The sequence below is a fragment of the Marmota monax genome, unplaced genomic scaffold (genome assembly GCF_021218885.2).
Source record: "Marmota monax isolate L192 unplaced genomic scaffold, Marmota_monax_Labrador192_F-V1.1 WCK01_AAM20220418_F8-fsc00052, whole genome shotgun sequence".
In the NCBI taxonomy this organism is placed as follows: Eukaryota; Metazoa; Chordata; class Mammalia; order Rodentia; family Sciuridae; genus Marmota; species Marmota monax.
Window position 1 is genome coordinate 5,089,533 of NW_026693473.1, and position 19,207 is coordinate 5,108,739.

Below are 19,207 nucleotides of genomic sequence, written 5' to 3' on the forward strand. Positions count from 1 at the left end.
GCAACTGGGTATGTGGGCAGGCCATGGGTTAGGCATGGGATTAAAGGGGAAACAAGATTTAGAAAGGCAAATGAGCAGTGTTTCCATTGTCAGAGAAGGTAGAAGGCAGGGAGCATTTGGCTGCTGTAAGCCAGTTCAAGATATCAGGGTCAGATGAATTAGACTTCCTGGTAGTGAACTTGGGTCACTACTGGGGTCTGATAGATATAACCAAGGTTGCAGATAGGTCTGATAGATGTATCCAAGGTTAAAGACAAATACATTTTTCCCCCGGAAATGAGTGGGGGAAAAAAGATCATTTGTGATATTGAGTAAAGAAAATGATGAGTATGAGGAGCTGGAAAGTGTTCACTGAAAACTTGATTAATCTCAATTACTGCTAGGGTTACTTGGTGGATCTGGAAAGACTCTAGGTGCTTTTTCCCCAGTAGAGAGGTAGAAAAAAATTAGGTTGCTAGAGCAAACATTCAGGAGATTCTGGCTGATGGGTGGATGCCATCAACTTTAGACCAGCACTTGATTTTCCTTTTAGGTGTGTTTTAAACCATTAGATTGGGCCACCACCTCTCCATCTGCCTGGGTGAGGCAGCAGCAAATAGCCCTCAACACATCACATTAAGTTCTCAGGTCTAAAGACCCTCTGTTTTTTTTTTTTTTCACAGTCACTAGAACTATAAACAGACTACTGACTAATTATTGTTTAATTATTGCTTAAAAACGGATTGCCACAATACAATCACGGCATTAATTACCCCATACAGCATCTGCTTTCTTTTTTTGCAGTCATTCCTGTTCCTCCCCAGCCCCTCTCCCCACTTTAATTGAAATTCAGCTTGCTGTAACACCTCCTTTCTCAGGGCCAACTGCATCTCTTCATTCACATGGGGGAGAAGAACAAAACAGAGAAGGCCCTAGGGATTAGGGAGTTTTGACAGCTGTCCAAGAGGAGCGCTGAGATACGGGCCAAGTACGGAGGCAGGACAGAGACAAATGATAGATCCAAGAGAGTGTCAGAGGACCAGAGAGATAGGCAGGGAGACATCACAAGAGGGGTAAACTGGACAAAGAGTCGCGGAGAGGGGAGAACTGTTGAAAAGGGCGCTGAAGGGGGGCAGGAAAAGGAGAGAGAGAGAGAGAAAGGGAGGGAAGACGGGTGGGGGAGAGAGAGAGAGAGAGAGAGAGAGAGAGAGAGAGAGAGAGAGAGAGAGAGGGAAATAGGAAAGAAATAAGGAGAGAGATGGTGAGGGCAATCCGAGAGACTCCGCAGGGCCCGGAGACAAGGGAGCTAGCTTGTCAGGAAGAAGGGGGATGAAGTCCGGTCTCTAGGGACAGGTCAGTCCAGCTTGGGGACTGATCTGCAGATCTGAAAGAGGAGGGCGGGCAGCTTGGGGTTCCCTCACACACCTGGGAGTGGGGTGGGGCGCGGGAGGCGGCCTTGGTCCGGGGAGGAGCGCGGACAGTGACCGCGGAGAGCCCAAGCGCGCAGCGCGGCCGCAGAGCCCCCTGCGAGCCCGGTGAGCGCCCGGCGGCCCCGCCCCCTCCGTGGCCGCCTCCTCGGCCCGGGCTTTTCCTGCGGGGCTCAGGAAGCCGGCCTAGTGCGACCGCCAACAATAGCTCGGGGCTCGGGCTCGACTCCGGAGGGCCGGCCGCGGGGAAGAGGGCGTCCGGCCGCCGGTCGCCAGCCGCCTACAGCGAGTCCGCGGACCGGGCGGGAGCTTCAGTGGAGCTCGGCGGTGCCCGGGTCATTGTTGGCCGGGACTGAGGGAGCGGGAGCCGGGGGAGGAGCTGGGAAGACGGCGGCGGCGGGAGCCAGAGGGGGAGCCAGAGAGCGATCGAGAGAGCGGGGAGGGAGGCAGTGAGCGAGTGAGAGGGCGAGGGAGGGAGGGAGGAGGTAGGGAGACAGGGAGGGTGGGAGGGAGGAGGAAAAATAAAGAGGAGAGAGCCGAGCAGGGCTGAACAATAGAGACAGGCAGACGGGCGAGGAGGAGAGCCAGCTGCCGCTGCTGGGGGACCGCGGGCGCCCAGGCAGCCCGGACCCCAGCCCCGGGCCCCGGCCCGGCCAGACAGTAGGCGGCCAGCGCCCCGGGGAAGGGGCACCATGGGGGAGCCTGCGGCAGGCGCCCCCAGCCCGCCGCGCGCCGCCGCCTGAGGGAGGCTCGGCGTCCCCTGCCCCAGCCCCGCCGCCCTAGCGCCCGCCCTCGAAGCCCGGCGACCGCCGGCTTGGCGGCCACGGCCGCTGCGCCCCGAGTCCTCCGCCCACCGGGCTCCGAGCCGCTCTTGGCCCCAGGTTTCGCCGGTCCCCGGTTGCCCGCTGACGCCCTCCTTCAGTCATGAACCCCCCGGAGGGGGCAGCGGAGGAAGGAGGAGCAGCCGACTCGGACGTGGACGCCTTTTTCCGGACAGGTAAGCCGGGGCAGGGCGCGGGGGCCGGGGGTGAGGGCTGTTGCCCTGGACGCGGCGTCTCGGACAAGTTTGGGGAAGGCAGGCTGTTGCTGGGGAGTGCATGTTGGGGAGCAGTCCCCCGCGGTCGTCGGGGATGGAGTTGCGGAGATTCTTGTTGTTATGGCAGTGGTGGTTGCGTTTTGGGGAGGGCGTGGGGGCTGGGAGCTCGCGCCCCTCGGCGTTCACCCCAGTTGCGGGAGTCTGTGTTGGGGAGGCGGGAGGCGGTCCCCTCGGGCCGCCTTCTCCCGGAGCGCGGGGATGGGGCGATGTTGGATCACTTTGCAGCGCGCCGCTCCAGCTACCGGAGTCTCCGGCCCCTCCCTCGGCTCCCGCCTTCTCCGGTGCCTGTCAGCCCGGCTTCTGGCCGCCCTGGGCCAGCACCCCTCCTCCGGCCGGGGCCCTGGGCCCTGATGTGCAAAGAGGGGCAGTGGGGACCCGGGGACGCGCAATCTGCAGACTGACAGGCAGGAGCCAGGCGGACCTGGTGCGTGTGCGGAGCCAGTGTGTTGGACTTGAGAGGAAGACGGGGCAGGGAGGGCAGTGGGCACCTGGAATCTCCTCCTGGTCCCCCTCTTCTCCAGGTCTGGGAATGGATGAGCTTTTCATAAGAATCACTCGTTTCTGGAACTGTGAGTTAGCGTGCTTCTCATACACACCCACCAAATCTTTGCTTTCCTGTGATGTGTGGAACCCCGAGATACCTTTCCAGAATTTTGCTTCTCTGCCACCTCCCATGCCTAGGTCTGTAGCTCCTTCTGTTCCCTGGCTTCACAGTCCCTTCCCCAGAACAGACTGACCACTCTCATCTCCCACCACCTGTGGCCGCTTTTCTCCAGTGGCCAAGGAGTTCCCGTCTCCCCTTTACCTGTGGCTTCCACCAGATTCTCGTGTGTAGTTCCCCATCTCCCCACATGTCTGGAACCATTTTGTCTGGAGTCTTTGACCCAAGGAGTCCAATAAGTTATGGGGGCCCCACACATCTGCCCTCCCTTTGGGAAAATTGGATTAGAGGACATGAACTGGTAGGGTCAGGGGTCAGTTTAGCTTTGGAGATTGCACATCCATCTGTTTCCTAACACCATTGCCTTGCCCTGGAGGTCATCTCTAGGGAAGGGGGTGGGGTGCTTTGTTGGGGAGATTTGTGTCTTTGGAAGTTAACACTTAACTGACCCATATGTATATCCTCTAGTTGGTCTGGAGAGGAAAGAACTGGAGGATAGGAGCTGAAACTAGGGCCTGGGAAACCAGAGGGAGCCACTGTCATCCTGTCCATCTCTCTGGGCTCATCCTGCCCTCCTTCCTTCCTCTCCCCCAGCCATGGATTCCATGTTCTCTCCTCACCCTTACACACAGACACACACACACACACACACACACACACACACAGCCCACTACCCAAAACATGGGTTCTAAAGAGGTGTCTAGCCTGAGTTTTTAACCTGGAATCTATGGAAAAGATTCTGGAGACTGACAACCAGAAATACCAGGAGGACTTAGCTGATCCCCTTGGCCTCCCAGCTGGGGCAAAAGTCTGCATTTTCTTAGTTCTGGGGGAAATTTTTGAGATGTGAACCTTCATACCTTCTTTTTCTAGATTCTACTTTCATCTTTTGGGACCCACTCCGTCTTCCTCTTTCCACCATCCCAGCACTAGGTCCTGTCCCTGTCCCCTGGAGCTTAATTTCTGGAGTTTTGTTTATTTCTGACAAATGAGTTCACACAATTTAACATAATTAATGGCCTATAATGGTTCAATGTGTTATTTTTCCCAAAGCCTTTCAAAATACAAAGTTTGACTTATGTTACTGGCTCAGATCACAGTAAATAGCAGACTGGGGTCAGTCTCCTGTGGGACTTCTACTCGTGATAACTTCCTATCTCCTTGGGCAGCCCTGTTGAGGGGCTGGAGTGTGGAGGGGATAGGTCTAAAGTGCTCTTAGAACAGAGGAATGTTAACTCCTCAATATATAAAGCTGGAAATGACTGATGACCGGTAACAAGTTGCAGAAGGAGGTAGGTCCAGGACTACCACACACTCTGTGTGACCCTCTGTGATCTGCTTTCTGATTCTCACTCCACTTCCAGTCTCTGAGGGTCTTGCTGGGAATTATTAGCCCTAGAAAAGCCATGTTTCTGAACTTTCTCCCTTTTGATTGCCCACCTCTGTGGAACATAGCACTATACCTGATAGTAGGTGGAATGGATTATAAACTTATTCAATTGAACAAATGAGAAACCATCAAACAAAATTTCAAAGTCTGTAACACAGGGTTAACCCCCTTCTTTCTGGTGGAAAATTTTGCATACACAAGACTAGATTGGCAATTACTTTGTCAGAACCCTGGCACACTGTGGCTCTAATTAGGCATGTTTTAAACAATTCTATCATTTGTCATCCTCTTCTAATTATTTTGGTATTTTAATTTTCTTGACCAACTGATTAAGTTTGATATCTCAAATCTTATTTCTCTGTATGTGCATAGACAGACAAATCCCCCACCCCTGGCTGCTATTGTTATAGATTGATAGCTTCAGGATCATCTTCCTGGAAATTCTTTGTTCTAAGCTTGAGAAGGTGGGTTATAACTTTTAAATTTAAATTTAATTTAAAATAGTTTATTGGTCATGATTATGGGGGGAGATATGAGAACTCAGAACTGGGAATAGAAACCAATCATCTAGGACTTTTTAAACTTGATTAGGAGCCTTCTGCTGCCCAATATGCTGTGGAACACAAAAAAGAAATATATCAAAGTGGTTTCTTTCCTAAAAGAGCTTTTAGATTACTGCTCAGAGATTAATTAATTGTTAAATGTTAGGGTGCTGTAGGTTAAAAAGTTGACACAACTACAGAGGAGGTAGAATCTAGGGTGGCCTTTGAAGCGTGGGTGGAGAGTGTGCAAAGGCAAGGGTGTTGGAGTATTGAGGAACCTGGGCTGACGGCTGACAGAGTGGAAGGTATAGGTGTGGAATGGGAAGCACGGTTGGATAAGTACCATATGGAATCTTGAAAGCCTAAGAGTCATTCAGGGACAGTAGAGAGTCATTAGAGGTCCTGGAGCAAAGATATATCATAGGGAGAGTGATGTTTGGAAAGGTTAATCTGGGGCAGTATTATTGATGAAGTAAAGAAGAAAAACAAAGATAGGGTCCAGGGAAATGCAAAATGATCCTGAGTTGAGAGGGAAGGGGCTTGGTCTGGGTTGGTGACTGAAAGGATGGGGAATCAGGGTTGAGTCTGAAAGACATTTTTATAGGTGGAAATGTGGTGATTTATTGATAAACTAGTTATGCAGATAAGGAAGTAAAGCCCACAAGGAAACTGAAGTAACTGGGTTGAGAGTCAGAGAAAGGACAGGGTCTCAACTAACTGAGGCCCGGTTGAGGACAGGAGCCAATTTTGCAGGGCAGATAATAATTTTTGCTTTGGACATGAAGAATTGGAGGCAGACATCCAAGAGGCGTTGTTTTGTCAGGAAATGGAAATGTGGGACTCAAGGCAGGAGCATGAGCAGGAGGCTAGGACTGGTGATGCTACTTTAGAAGGCCAAATGCAGCCGATGCTTCCTGAATGCATCAGCTCTCAGAGGGAGGGCATGGAAGAAGAAGGGAAAGGGCTAAAGTTAGATTTGGGGGAGAAGCTTTTATTTTGGAAGTGGCAGCAAAGGAGTCTTGATCCTGGAGAACCCAGGAAGTCAGCATGGGCTCTGTTGTGATGACCAGGTGCACACAGGTTGAGCAAGAGGAGTGCTGGGGCATGATCAAAAGATGACCCTTCCAGCTCCCTGTGGGGGGCACAGGGTTAAAAGAAGCACTCCTTATAGAGTGGGTATTTAAGGTAGTGAACAAGAGTCTGTTACTTGTAGGTTTTATCAGTGAAGGGAGAAACAGAAGTGTGCTAGCCAGAAAGGACATTAGTATCAAGGGAGGTTTTTTTTTTTTTTTAAATTTATGTTTTTATTTATTTCTTTATTTTTTCAGGGTCAGAGCAGTTTTGGAAGTGCCAGGGAGAAAGCTTATAGAGGGGAAAATCTGAAGGTGCTAGAATGGTGGTTGAGTTGGACACCTGGAGAAGTGAGAAGAGTAGGTTCCACAAGTAAGAGCTAGTGAGAACAAGAGAAACCTCTTTCTTTAAGATAAAAAAAGGTGGATGAATAAAGATTGATGTGAGAAGATCTACCTCTACCTTTCTATAGAGCTTTGGCCTTTGAATCCAGACATTTTCAACTGGAGTTTCTGCTGTTTCTTGGGCTTCTGCCAACTTTGAGCTTAGCTCTGCATGTCTTTCCAACTCCTCAAATTATCTCTTCCTCTTGACTTCCTTGATTCTGTAAGTGGCATCTTCACTCTCCAAGTTATGATGTTTAAAACTGTCTGTGAAGAATCTCTCTCCTCTAACAAACCTCTTGGATTATTTTACATAGTTAGCTCTTCCTCTCATCCACAGGACAACTGCCCCAGGGCAGATCTCATGGTGCCTCTAAGGCACTCCTCCTTCCCCAGCCCTTCTTCTCATTCCTTGTCATTTGCTCCATTATCCCCATGCCAATTGTACCTTTAGGCAGATTACAGTTCCTAAAGCACTACTTTCATTATGTCACTACTTAGTTTATGAACCTACAGTGACTCCCTAGTGCTTTTAGGTTCAAGTTCATACTTCACTGTTCAATCCTTCCCACTGTTCAAGGGCATCTTGACTGGTATCCTCCTTGATTCATCCCCCTGGTACCACCATGTTCATAGCTTGAGCTCTACCTTGTTCTAGGAGCTTTCACTACCAGAGGGACCACTTCTCTAAAACACTTGCTGACTGTACTCATATTCTCATTCTGTCAGTGATATTGTATTGCTCTTTAGTCCTTTCATATGTGTGGGGCTTATCTCCTCCACTGAAGTTAAAGGTCTTTAAAACATCATACGACTTATCAGTCCTCCTTATAGAGATAAAGTAAAGATGGCAAAATATAGCACTTATGAATCTAGATGAAAGTATATTTGTAGTCCTTAAACTTTTCCCTGAGGTAATAACCCCATCCCACCTCAACAGGGAAACTGAAACTATCATCATATCCAGACCATAGAGAAGGGAGATTTTAGAATAACAACCTACATTTATACGCATTTTTTTTGTGTGGGGGGTAAATATTATCACTCAAATCTGTGCATTGCCAGGCTCCTAAAAAGGGAGGGGGCTCTTACCTCCTGAGGTCTCTTTTGCAGCAAGGAAAACATTTTGTTTTGACATTATGCCCAGTGCTCCAGAAGGTAGGCAAGAAGCTTAATTCAACACTTATTGTCCCTTCTTGGTTTTCTTCCACTGCCACCCATCATGAATTGAGCATTTGATCATGCCATTTTCCAGGAACTTCGGTGAAAGTATTGAGAGAACTCTGTGGTTCTGGAAGGGGATATTGTTAATATTTCCAATTTTATACTTATATAGGCTATTTCTACATTAATATATTTTAGAACATTTAGGGCCTAGGGCTATGGCTCAGTGGTAGAGCGCTTGCCTCGCATGAGTGAGGCAGTGGGTTCGATCCTCTGCACCACATAAAAATAAATAAAATAAAGAACATAGCAGTGACATCCAGGACCACCTCTGTAAGATTTAGGAGGCTTTGGTTTATACTTGTACCAACAATGGTCAATAATTCTGTTGTTGGAACATTCTGTCTATTTGTATTTAATAATCCCTTAGGGATGAAAGAAGGTGTTAGGATGAACTGAATCTAAAGAAAAATAAAATAGGTGGAAAGAAAGATAAATCTACCTGACTGTAAATACCAATATAACATTAGAATAGATGAGCCAGGTGTTAGTTGCCTATTGGAGAATAAACACTTCAAAGTTCCTTCTGGTTCTGGTACTTGACAATATACTTCTGGAGATAGGCAGTGGTTCTCAACCAGTGGCAATCCTGCCCCCACCCCCACCCCACGGCACATTTGGCAATGTCTGGAGATATTTTTTGGTTGTCACAACTTGGAGGGGACAGTTTGCTGCAGGCATCTAATGGGTAGAGGTCAAGTGTGCTACTAAACATTTTATAATGTACAGGACAGGGAAGAATTCTCTTGTCAAAAAATGTCAATAGTGCTAAGGTTGAGAAACCCTGGCATAATTTTGGATCAGATAGGTGCAGTACTAACTAGCATAAGGTCTTGGGTAACTTACTCATCCTCAGTCTTCTGCAAAATGAAGCTTGTTTCACAGGTTGAGAGGATTAAGTAGAAAAAAGTGTGTGATGCGTCTAACAGTCTCTGATACACTGTAGGAGCAAAAGAAATCCTAGTTATCTGTGTTGTTCCTGCTGTTTTAGTTATGCAGTGCACATGGTGGCACAGAGACTGGGGCATCTGCGGAGGGGTGTTGGGCAGGACTTTTGACGTGGGTGGGGGAGGTGCTACAGCAGCCTCATGATGGAGGTCAGGATCCACATGTGGACTCAGAAGGCTGGGATTTGGGCCTCAGCCCTCTTTCATTTATTTGATCATTTGTTCATCAGATTATTTATCGAGTGCCTACTACAGTCAGGTACTGTGCTGGGAATGTATAAAACTATTAAAGGAAAGAATATAGAATACAAATGAAAATGGATATAAATATACCCTGTCAGAGAGCACTTGAACTTAAGGGGTTGGAAGGGGAGAAAAAAATCTGTAAAGGAGGCTGAAAAGATTAGGCAAGAACATAGGAGATGAAACTCTGCTAATCTGAATGACTTTGGCAAGTGACTTTAAAATCTATATAAGATGAGGATAATAGTATCCCACCTCCCTCCCCTTATAGAGGTATTGAGAGATTCAAATAAGATACCTTATGTGAAAGGTCTTTATAACTTGTACAATGCTATCCAAATATATGTAGTTACTTCCCAAATGAGCATTCCATTACTCTAAGTACCTCTTCTGACAAATAGTATCTTATTTAATCTGCCCTCCATAGGATCTTTCCACTGCAGAAAGAGAAGTTCTTCTCATTTTGGTTTCCCAAGGGGACTGAATAGGCCATCTTCTTAAAACAGGTTGGGGCATTTCTGTTTTCTCTTTCTCCACAGAAGAATAAAAATGCTAGTGCCCCTTCCCTCCAGCCCTAGGCCCAGGCCTTGGGCTACATGGCTCAATGCCATCTGGAGGAGCCTAGTAAGAATGGAGTTCCTGCTTCTTGCTTCCATTGAGCCTTAGGTGGGTACAGAGAATTAGTCCCTTCTTGCTCCTTCTCTGCCTGCCCGCAGTTCACACTCCTCCTGCCACTTCTTTGTGTGTGAATGACTGGCAGCAAAATAACTAGGAAATGACTGACAGCCACAGAGCTGTTGGATCAATAGAGCTGCTTGAAATCATGTCTGTTGGGGGAGTGAGGGAACAAAAAGAATCATCTGGGAGGACAGGAATTAATTTAGGGAGGTAAAGAAGAAACTGTTGGAGAATTAGCTTTGTCTCTTCCCCTACTACCCTGTGGCATTATTAGAGCACTAGCTGGAGAACATATATACAGGGCTAAACAAGGAGAAGAGTGAAAAGTACTGGATGAGCTGTGAACTTCAGGGAATAGCTATTTATCATTGAGCTGGGACTTGAAGGATGGGTATTTGGATGGTAGGTCTTGGGTGAACCTGGAGGGTGGATCTCAAAGTCAGCTGAGGGGTCTGCCTTGTACTAACAGAGGATGCTTCTTTCTTAATACCTGGGGTGGAGGCAAGGTGGACCTGAGTGAAAGTGTTTTCCCAGGTTGGAATGGTGTGTGAACATTTGTGGCTTTGTTGGGGGCAGCTGACCCAGAGGATGCATGTGAAGGATCAATGGGAGCTGAGACTAAAAAGGGGATGACTGCTTGCTTCATATATCAAACATTTACTAGGCTCCTAGATCAAGAAGACTTTGAATGGAGGGCCAACGAGTTTGGTCTTTCTGCAGGTGATTTGGGAGTCTATAAAGGTTTCTAAATGTGGCAGTGGTATGATCAGGAAGAATGTGGCAGCCCTGTGGAGGGTCCTTTGGAGTGGGGGAGAGACCGCTGGCCAGGAACCGATTAGTAGACCACTGTGATAGGTTAGGAGCGTCTGAACTTCAAACACCATGGTAGCAATGGAGAGGCCAGGGTAGATATGAGGGACTTTGTGAAGGTTGAGTTTATAGGACCTGGCAACTTTGTTGTAGGGGTGTTGAGGAAGAGGTAGGAGTCCAATATTATTCCAAAGTTTAGAGCCTGAATCTGGGAGGATGGAGGTGTCCTTAGTCAAAATCAAAAGTTGGGATTAGGAAAAGTAGCTGTTGGGAGGCAGGAGGAGAGGGAGGATTTGGAGAATTTGCTTTGGGACATGTTGCACTTCAGGTGTCAGTGACATAGCTAAGGGAGGTGTTGATTCAGTAGGCGGATAATGAGGGGAGTCTGTAACTTTGGAGGGAGACTAGAGCTGGAAATACAGATTTGGGAGATATCTGAAAGCAGTTGTGGCTGGTGCTATCAGAATAGATGAGATAATAAATGAAACGCTTATACAGATTTAAGGGCAGAGGGCCAAGGCAGAACTGTAGATTTTTAAGTGAAGAACTGGAGAAGAACCGGGAGAGAGCAGTACTTGGAGAAAATCAGATGATCAACAGGGTCTGAGCCTGCAGCGAGTTGAGGGAGATGGAACTGAGCAAACACCACTAGTTCTAGAAACAGGGAGATCACTGGTAACCTTTGAAATTATAGTTTCAATCCTGTATGGGAGGTGGAATCCAAATTGCAGGGGGGAATGGAGAGTGAGTGGCTGGGGAGGAAGTGGTGGGAGTGCATATAGATGACTCTTTGGAAAGGTTTGGCTGTGAAGGGAAGGTTAAAAATAGTAAAGTAGTTGGAGATGGGGAACAAAATTGAAGGGAGGTTTTTTTTTTTTTTTTTTTTTTTAGGTAGGGAAGATATGTGAATACCTGAGGTGGGGAAGAGGGAGAAGGCAGGCACAAAAAGGAGAATTAGTGTTTAGGAAAGAGAGGAGCAATTGATTGAGGTGGATCTCAAGGTCAACCAAGGGTTCAGCTTTGGGCTGGCAGAGAATGCTTCTTTCTTGGAAACTGGGAGAAAGGTGGACCTCAGTGAAGTAGTTAGCTGGCAAGGACCTTAGGGCATAATGTGCCTGACTGACAGCTCCAGTGGAGAGAGCCTCTTCGAAAGTCAGGGGTCAGTGCTGCCATGCTTGGAGGAAGGTAGTGCAAGCTGGAAATGGGTGGGTTACTTGGTGTGGACCTCTGGGCAGAGAAACTTGTAATCTAGGCAGGGGAATCCAAAGAAACCCTCTTAAGGTGGGACTGCTCTAGGCTGTAGTGTGGCTGCAGAATCACCTCCTACACAGGATGAGTCAGAAAGACAAGTGGGGGAGGTGGTAAGTGAGGAGAAGAGAGAGGAAAGCAGACTGGAGCAGGAAGGTCTGGGAAGCCTCCTTGGGAGGGTCATCCCTGGCCATCAAGGGATCTTCTAGGATGCTGTCTGCTCTTGAATTCCAGAAATCAGAAGCTGAGTGGAGGTTATGGAAGAGCCTTTTGCCCATTCTTCTCTATGAGGAGGAATGCCTTACACACAAGGGAAGATGCCACGCTCTGTTGTCCCTAAAGCACTTCTTCCATCCCTTGTCTCGGGGATAAACCCGAGAACTGTCATCAAGTGAAAAGCCTCATTTCATCAAAGGCTCCTCAGGGGCCTCACACAGCCTTCCTGAGGGGTTGGGAGTAGGAATCTGGGGAGGACTGCTACCAAAGAGTGGGCTGTGGGGCACTGGGCTTATGTTCCCTAGAGCAAAAGGAGGTGGGACTTTCCTTAGGTCCCAAATCATTGAATTTTAGAACAGAAACTTACCAGCTGTGTGACTTAGTGCAAGTTATAATCCCTCCAAAGTTTAGTTTCTTATCTGTAAAATGGGTAAAAAAAATCCTTGCCTTTCAAGATTGCTTGATGCTTGTAAGCATACTTTGGTAGTTATATTCATATTATAAATAGTAATATATACATAATTATTATATTACTAATTTGATGAATTCATTTTTTCTTCAAATTATGATAATCAAGGTGCCTCAGTAAGTCCTTCCTTCCCTCACTTCACAGTGTAGAAATAGGAGGGGTATGATTTTTAAACTTGGAGTTACAGTTGCTTCAGGGCATGACAGGCAAGGACTAAGGATGTGGCTAAAATCTCCACCTTTTACACTCTTACCCTGTAGCTCAGGGACAATGGGCATCTTGCGGGGGTGGGGGTGCAGTATTGAGTTGGCAGCTGGACAGTGAGCCTAGAAGGGGGCCCAGGAAACTGACAGATGGTTAATTGGATATGACAAAAGGGGGCTGGGAGGAGGGGAGTAGGGTTCCCGAGGGATTCCTGTCTGTCTACTTACTGTCCCAGAAAGGAGGCTGTGGGGAAAGGGAGGAACAGCTCCACAAACAGTTGGGGAAAAAGATTGGCAGGAATGGATGTTGGGAGTGTGGCAGTGGAAGGAGCACTATTGGGAATAATGTCACAGCTTAAGTTAGGGGAAGGTGCAACATTTTCGGTCTTTTCTCTACACCCCAGTGCACTGGCACATAATAGGCTCAGATTCTTGGGTGGAAATAGATGTTTGACTGGATATTGGAATAGTATGATTTTCTAGTTTTTCTTTTGGACCCCAATCATTGAGTTGTAACTGTGAAATATTATTCTTGATGGGATCTAGACAAAGAACTAATCAATTTTAGCCAAATACCAGATTGCAGTGAGTGGATTTCTTTTTCTTACACTCATTCATTCAACTGTAAAACACCAGCTGTGTACCTACTAAGTGCCAGCTGGGAATATGCAGAGAAGTCAGGAGGAACCTTCATACAAGAAGGGCAGCAGTCTCGTGGGGCTGCTTGGCATGTAAGCATGAGTACAGTACAGTCTGATGAGTGCTGTAAAGAGAACTGTGCTCTGTATGGTGAGAGTGTAGAGAATTCTTTGAAGGCAGGATGTCTGAGCTGAAATGGATGAGAAAGTGGTACAAATAAAGACAGTATGGACTTCATTCAGCAAGTTTGGTAATAAAGTAAGTAGAAAAACAAAATGGTAATCAAAAGGACATTTTTTGGGGGGTACAGATATATTCTGTTTTTTTTTTAATTAATCATAAGTGTGTTCTGTTTGTAAAATTTCAGCAAGTTGTTGACTTGTATGTGCAATTTTATGTATGCATATTATACGCCAATAGAAAAATTTAAAAGGTTATCAGATCAGTTATGTTTATTACTTTTTTCAGAGTGGGAAAATCTTATGTTTATTACTTTTTTCAGAGTGGGAGGAGACAGTGGTAGAAACTGAAAGTGCCAGGAGGTGGTATGAATGTGGGTAAGGTATAAGGGTGAATATCAGCTTCCTCAACAGTCGGAAAGAGCAAAGAGCCTTTCTCTTGGGTGGATGATCATCTCTTCTTCTGTGAATATGGAAAAAGACCAGGTGATTTTCAGGTCAGATGCTAAAGCTCTAATTAAGCTGAACTCAGTCATTTTATTGTGTGAGAGCCAAGGTCATCTGCAAGTCTGAGAGATGCTGAGAGCTGGCAAAGAGAGGAGCCAAACAGAACCATTTTCTGGTGAATGAGTGAAAATTGCATGAAAGGACAATTTGTCCAGTTGAGTTCTGAGTGGGCTAGTATGCCAGGTCCTATGTGCTGCCCTGCCCTGCAGGCTGTGGAGAGGGGATAAAAACATTGGACTTCTGAGTTCTTGAGTGGTGACTTGGATGAGATGTCTGGGGTTGGGGTTAGTTGTGTACACTAGCCTCTTCGCAGATCCTACTGAACACCAGTAGCTCTGAGGCCTTTTGGGGGCCTTACCTTGGAAAATGTTCAAGTCTGGTTTTTTTCAGCTGTGCTTTATCTACCTTTTGCTTTGGACTTGTCTGTGTGCTTTTCAACACCCAGTTCAGTGCTTTGCGAGAGTATTTGTTTAGTATTTGTTGGTCTGATTTTTAAAAAAAGAGTTACTTATTGGTGTGTAGGCCATTTGGGAGTCTTATAATAGCACAATATGTTAAGGAAATGAATCATTTTTGTGGACAGGCAATTCTACCTTGAAAAGACTTAAGAAATCAACAGCGATGTGAAATATAGCTATCTGTTCAGTCTGGAATAATCAGAAGGGACCCTATTATTACTTGCTTATAAGTATTTACATATTTCATAGGCACTGAAAGAATAAATAAAAGTGCACTTTCTTTTTAGAAAAACTCAAATAGGAAAGTCCCAACATGCAAGTGGACCAACTAATCAATACTGAATGAATGTCTGGGTATGCCTTGTATTATACCAGAAACTAAGAGAACTACTAAAAGTGAGTAGAACATGGTCCTTGTCTTAGAAGAGTTTATGGTCTTGGATTAGGGGGAAAAAGCTAATTGGAGATCATTCAGAAAGGGAGTTTTGTTAATGCATTGACTCATGTAATATGTATTTATTATCTATAAACTAAAAGTTTAATTTAAATAAGTAGTAAAGATTTCAATGAAAGAGATTCATTTTTAGGTACACCTGCATAGAATGCTTAATTTTATATGTTGACTTATTTTTTAGTATGAAGCATTATTGTAATGCTGCCTCACTGTAGAGCATTTGGAAAATATGATGAAGTATGAATTATGATAGAAAAGCCACTGTAATCTCATCACCCAGAGAGAACCCCTGTTTGCTACCTTGAAATATTTCCGTTTGGTTTTTATTTCTTATGTGTAGTCTCTCCTTTGATCCATTATTTTTAGTTATTGAATTAAGATAAAAAATAAATTGGGAGGGGACGCCTTCTTTCATAAAGAAAGTCATTTTTTCCAATTAATTTAAATGTGTAATACACTAGGTTATATATATCTCATTGAGCTAAGTAAGACATCCCTAAGCCAATTAACCTTTTTATAGAGATAGTTTAGGAAGAAAAAAGATCCCTTGGTTGTTTGGCAGAGTAAAGGCACTGACACTTATTTGTCATAAAAAATATTTACACGAACCCAAAGTACAGAGTATATGGCAAAGAATGAAAACTCTTTCTCTTTCTTCCTCTCTAATGTTTAGATAAATGCAACAGATACAGGTACCTGTTGCATATACAAGTTCATGATTATACAAATGCATGGCTTTCTTATTTTATTTAACAAAAAGAGGATTGTTCTATACCTCTTGCTCTGCAGCTTGCTTTTATCACTTTATAATTGTGGACATTTTTCCATGTCAGTACATGTAGCATTACCTCATTTGTTTTAAGAGTTGTGTTACATTCTGTTGTGGGTCTGTGCCACATTTTATTTAACTGTTCTCCTAAGGATAACCCAGATTTTCTGTGGACTAGTGTTTGTTCTGGAGCATTATTTGGTCCAGACCATGCTAAGAAGGGCCACGCAGTTTTTTGATCCTTTACAAAGAAGGACAACTGTGGGGGTCAGGATATTTCCATTGCTTTTATTCACAGGAAAGAGGGAGAACAGCTAGTCCCTGTTCTCTAAAGGATAACTTTCCGTGAAATATTTAAGAATGCTTTGTTAGTGACATTTAAATGAATGATAAGAAGCTTCTCTTTGCCTCTTTTACAGGGTGCCTGACATGAACTAGGAGCCAGATTTGCAGTCACAATTAGCTAAAAAAGCCACATTTGTTCTGTGGGCTCCAGTATAAGTTAATTCCAACATTGCAGTTATGTATAGAAGCACTTTAGGTTTGTGTGTGCACAAGCCATCGTCTGTGATTGCTTAGAAGAATCCAAGGATGTGATTCAGGAGACCTTGGTTTTCAAGTCTACCCACCACTAAATAGCTCTGTGACTTGTCTAAGCCAGTTAGTGTGTCGGGTTTTACAGATGGGGACTCCCTTTCCTCACCTGAAGAAAGAGGTCAGCATAGTTGCCCTGCCATCTCATAGGAATACTGTGAGATAAAGTGAGGTGAAAGAAGGAAAATGCTGTGGAGAAAAATTGCTGACTAAATGAGAAGGGATGTTGTCAACTTCTCTTCCAGGGTCTCTTCCGGTTTTGAGTGTGGTTGAAAGCTGAGCTATGGGACTCAGATGGGAATGACAGCTCGCACTGTGCTTAAGGACTGTATGTTTTTTCATGTCTGGTAGGAAATTGGCAGCACTGGAGATGGAGTGAAAAGTTTCATGATATGTTCCATTTGCTTTTGGAAGAGCTGTGCATATAAGTGGAAAAGCAGCTCATCTAACTGCCCAGAATGGTCAAGGGTTTCTTTCTGCTGGGTGACAATATAGTTCAATTGCACATTTCATATTATCCAGATGTGCAAAGAAAACGTGGCTTTTAAATTTTTCTAAAGTGGAGCTAATTCATCTGTCTTTACCCAATTTTGTTAGCTTATGATATACTGTTTCTTTTCTTTTCTGGGTTATTCTCTTTTGGATGACTGTTTCTTTTAGGTAAATTACTCAAGTTGCTTAGATTTTTCTCTTGCTCCTCACTTTTCTTCCGAATATGGTTTGGGTGTGTAGAGGTGCTCATGTGCAGTTGTGTTGGTTGTGGTGGGGGCAGGAGAAGAAGGGTACCAGGAGCCAAGGTATGCTGGCTCCACTGCTTTGCTCTTTGCTTCAAGGGACTGGTCTGTTCTGATCTCCCTAGGGGTGTTTGTGAAGGTGTGGCAGAGGTGTTGTTTTTCAGAGTTGTGCTGATATCCAGCACTAAAATTCAAGTCGTTACTATTTGCCTATGGAGTCGAAGTCCCCTCACAGAGCAACCTCTTCTGCCCTGACTGTAGGCCTTTCTTTGGTCACTGACAGAATAATATCACCAGGGAGCAAAGAGAGACGTGGATGTGAAGCTTATGGAATGCTCCCTGTGAGAGGTCAGGAAGGCAGAACTCTTGCACCAGCTTACCTAGCTAGACACCTTGGCCAGTGCCCTGGTTTTATCCATTTGTGGGTTTCATCCCACACGGATTATGGTACTGGATGGGAAGAAGCCATTCTCCTAGAACATCCCTGCGATACTTTAGGGGTACCCTTAGGGTTCTCAGCTACTGTTACATCTATTGGGCTATTTCTAAAGTTGCCTGCCCCAAACCTTTGTTAGATCTTGAAGTGAGAGTGTAAACAGAAGGAGGCTGGGACCCTGCTGTCTGCTCTAGACTCAATTTTGCCCATGTTCCCCAGATGCTTGAGGGAGAGGGCTTTCCCCTCTTACATTGTGGCAGGATCTCCCCCATGTCAGAACCTCAGTAGTTTCCATCTCTGGTCTAAAATAAGCCAACTGGCCAGGTCCACCCAGCCTGGATCTTGATATGTTCACAGGAGCTTGAGAATTCAAGCTGTATACTAAAAAAATCCTATCTGAATATCAACAGTGGAACATTGACATTTTCTCTTTGCCTGCTGCTATAGCTATCCTAAACTTTCCTGAGGCATATAGAGTAAGGGGGAGGTTAAATATATGTAAATTGGTGAAAAAGAGGAAAGTACATTATATTTTTAAAAATATACCCTAGTTAAAACAATAATTTTGGGAAACAGGTTTAGAAATGAGGCTTCTAAGACTGCCAGACTGCCTTCCTTGGGATTCTCACCGTTTACATGCATGTGTTTATGTGCATATAAAAATGCAAAGTCAAGGTGTTGTTGATTCTTTCAGCAAGCATTTAGGGAACACTTGGTACATAAAATGTGCTGTGGTGCAGAGGGGTGTATGGCACAGTCTCTGTGCTCAGGGGCCTCCTGGTCTTAAGAGGAATGGAGTGCTGATGGATTCTACACTGAGCTGCACTGCAGAGACCTGCTTTCTGAGAATCTGGCATTTTGGTCTGTTAACTATGACTAACATTGAAGGAAGGGGCCTTCACTGGGTCTGTTTTCCCCCTTACCTTGCTGGTATCTGCTTTCGGAGTCTTTTTCGCCTCCTCAAATGACTGGTTCCAGTCAGTTTTGCTGTTTTTCAAATAAGGTTAACTCCTTTAACATCAGTGTAAATATGAACATATATTCTTTACAAAGGATGTGGTAAATAACATCAATTTGAATCAGTAATGGATAGCAAAGGGAAGTCAGACTTAGGGCTGTTGCTCTGTTGCTTCTGTTGTAGAGCTATTTGTGCATTGTTGTTTTAACAAAAAATTTCTACTTTTTTCAACACAGGAGAGCTTCTGTGTTTATGTACTGTTCCAACTCTAGGGAACTGGGGTTCAAATCCCAGCTGTGAGTAGCGTTTCTAGTTTGGGAAGAATGGGAACTCTGTCCCCTGTGAAGGTGGCAGAAACTGCAAGACTGGCAAACTAGGCCAGGCCAGGCAAGTCTGGAGCAAAAATAAAGCCTCAGTGAGTGGTAGAGTCAGGTGGTTGGGTTGAAGTGGAAGAGCAGCGGGATGAGTGTCAGGAGAATGGCTCTGATATTGCTCAACTTGGGCAAGTCCCTCTTCCTCTGTGAGGCCAGGGTCAATGTTGAGCTAGATGGCCTGCAGTGCATCTCCCACCCACAGTGGTCCCAGCTAAATGGACAACATGGGGGAACAGGAAAGCCAAGCAGATAGGAACCAGGGGCAAGGTGGTCTCGGGAATTTCTGTCCTGATGCTCTGGAGACTTTTTACTCATTGGAGGCCTATAGATTCTGCATCTCAAGACTTTAGAAGTTCCCTGATACCGAAGTTCATAAATGACCCAGAATTTTTCCTTTGTGAAGAGAGGCACTGATCTCCCAGAGGGAATCATTCTGATGGTTGGCAAGTGGCCTCAAACTTTTGGCCCTTATAGTTTTTGGAAAGAAGGGCCACATTTATGGGATTTCTGGGACTGTA

General features: G+C 45.5%; 1 protein-coding gene across 16 annotated transcripts in view; it reads left to right on the plus strand.

The window, feature by feature from the left end:
• Positions 1-2,163: 2,163 nt before the first annotated feature.
• The window catches only part of Kalrn (kalirin RhoGEF kinase), a 636,773-nt gene continuing 619,729 nt past the window's right edge, over positions 2,164-19,207 (plus strand). For 3 of the 16 annotated variants that reach the window (XM_058583504.1, XM_058583512.1, XM_058583514.1), the window contains exon 1: positions 2,166-2,403. In XM_058583504.1, the coding sequence (XP_058439487.1) occupies positions 2,331-2,403 (73 nt within the window). In that variant the 5' untranslated portion in view covers positions 2,166-2,330. Of the gene's footprint in view, positions 2,404-19,207 lie in introns of all 16 variants that reach the window. The other 13 variants (XM_058583503.1, XM_058583513.1, XM_058583509.1 and 10 more) reach the window with 8 other exon arrangements.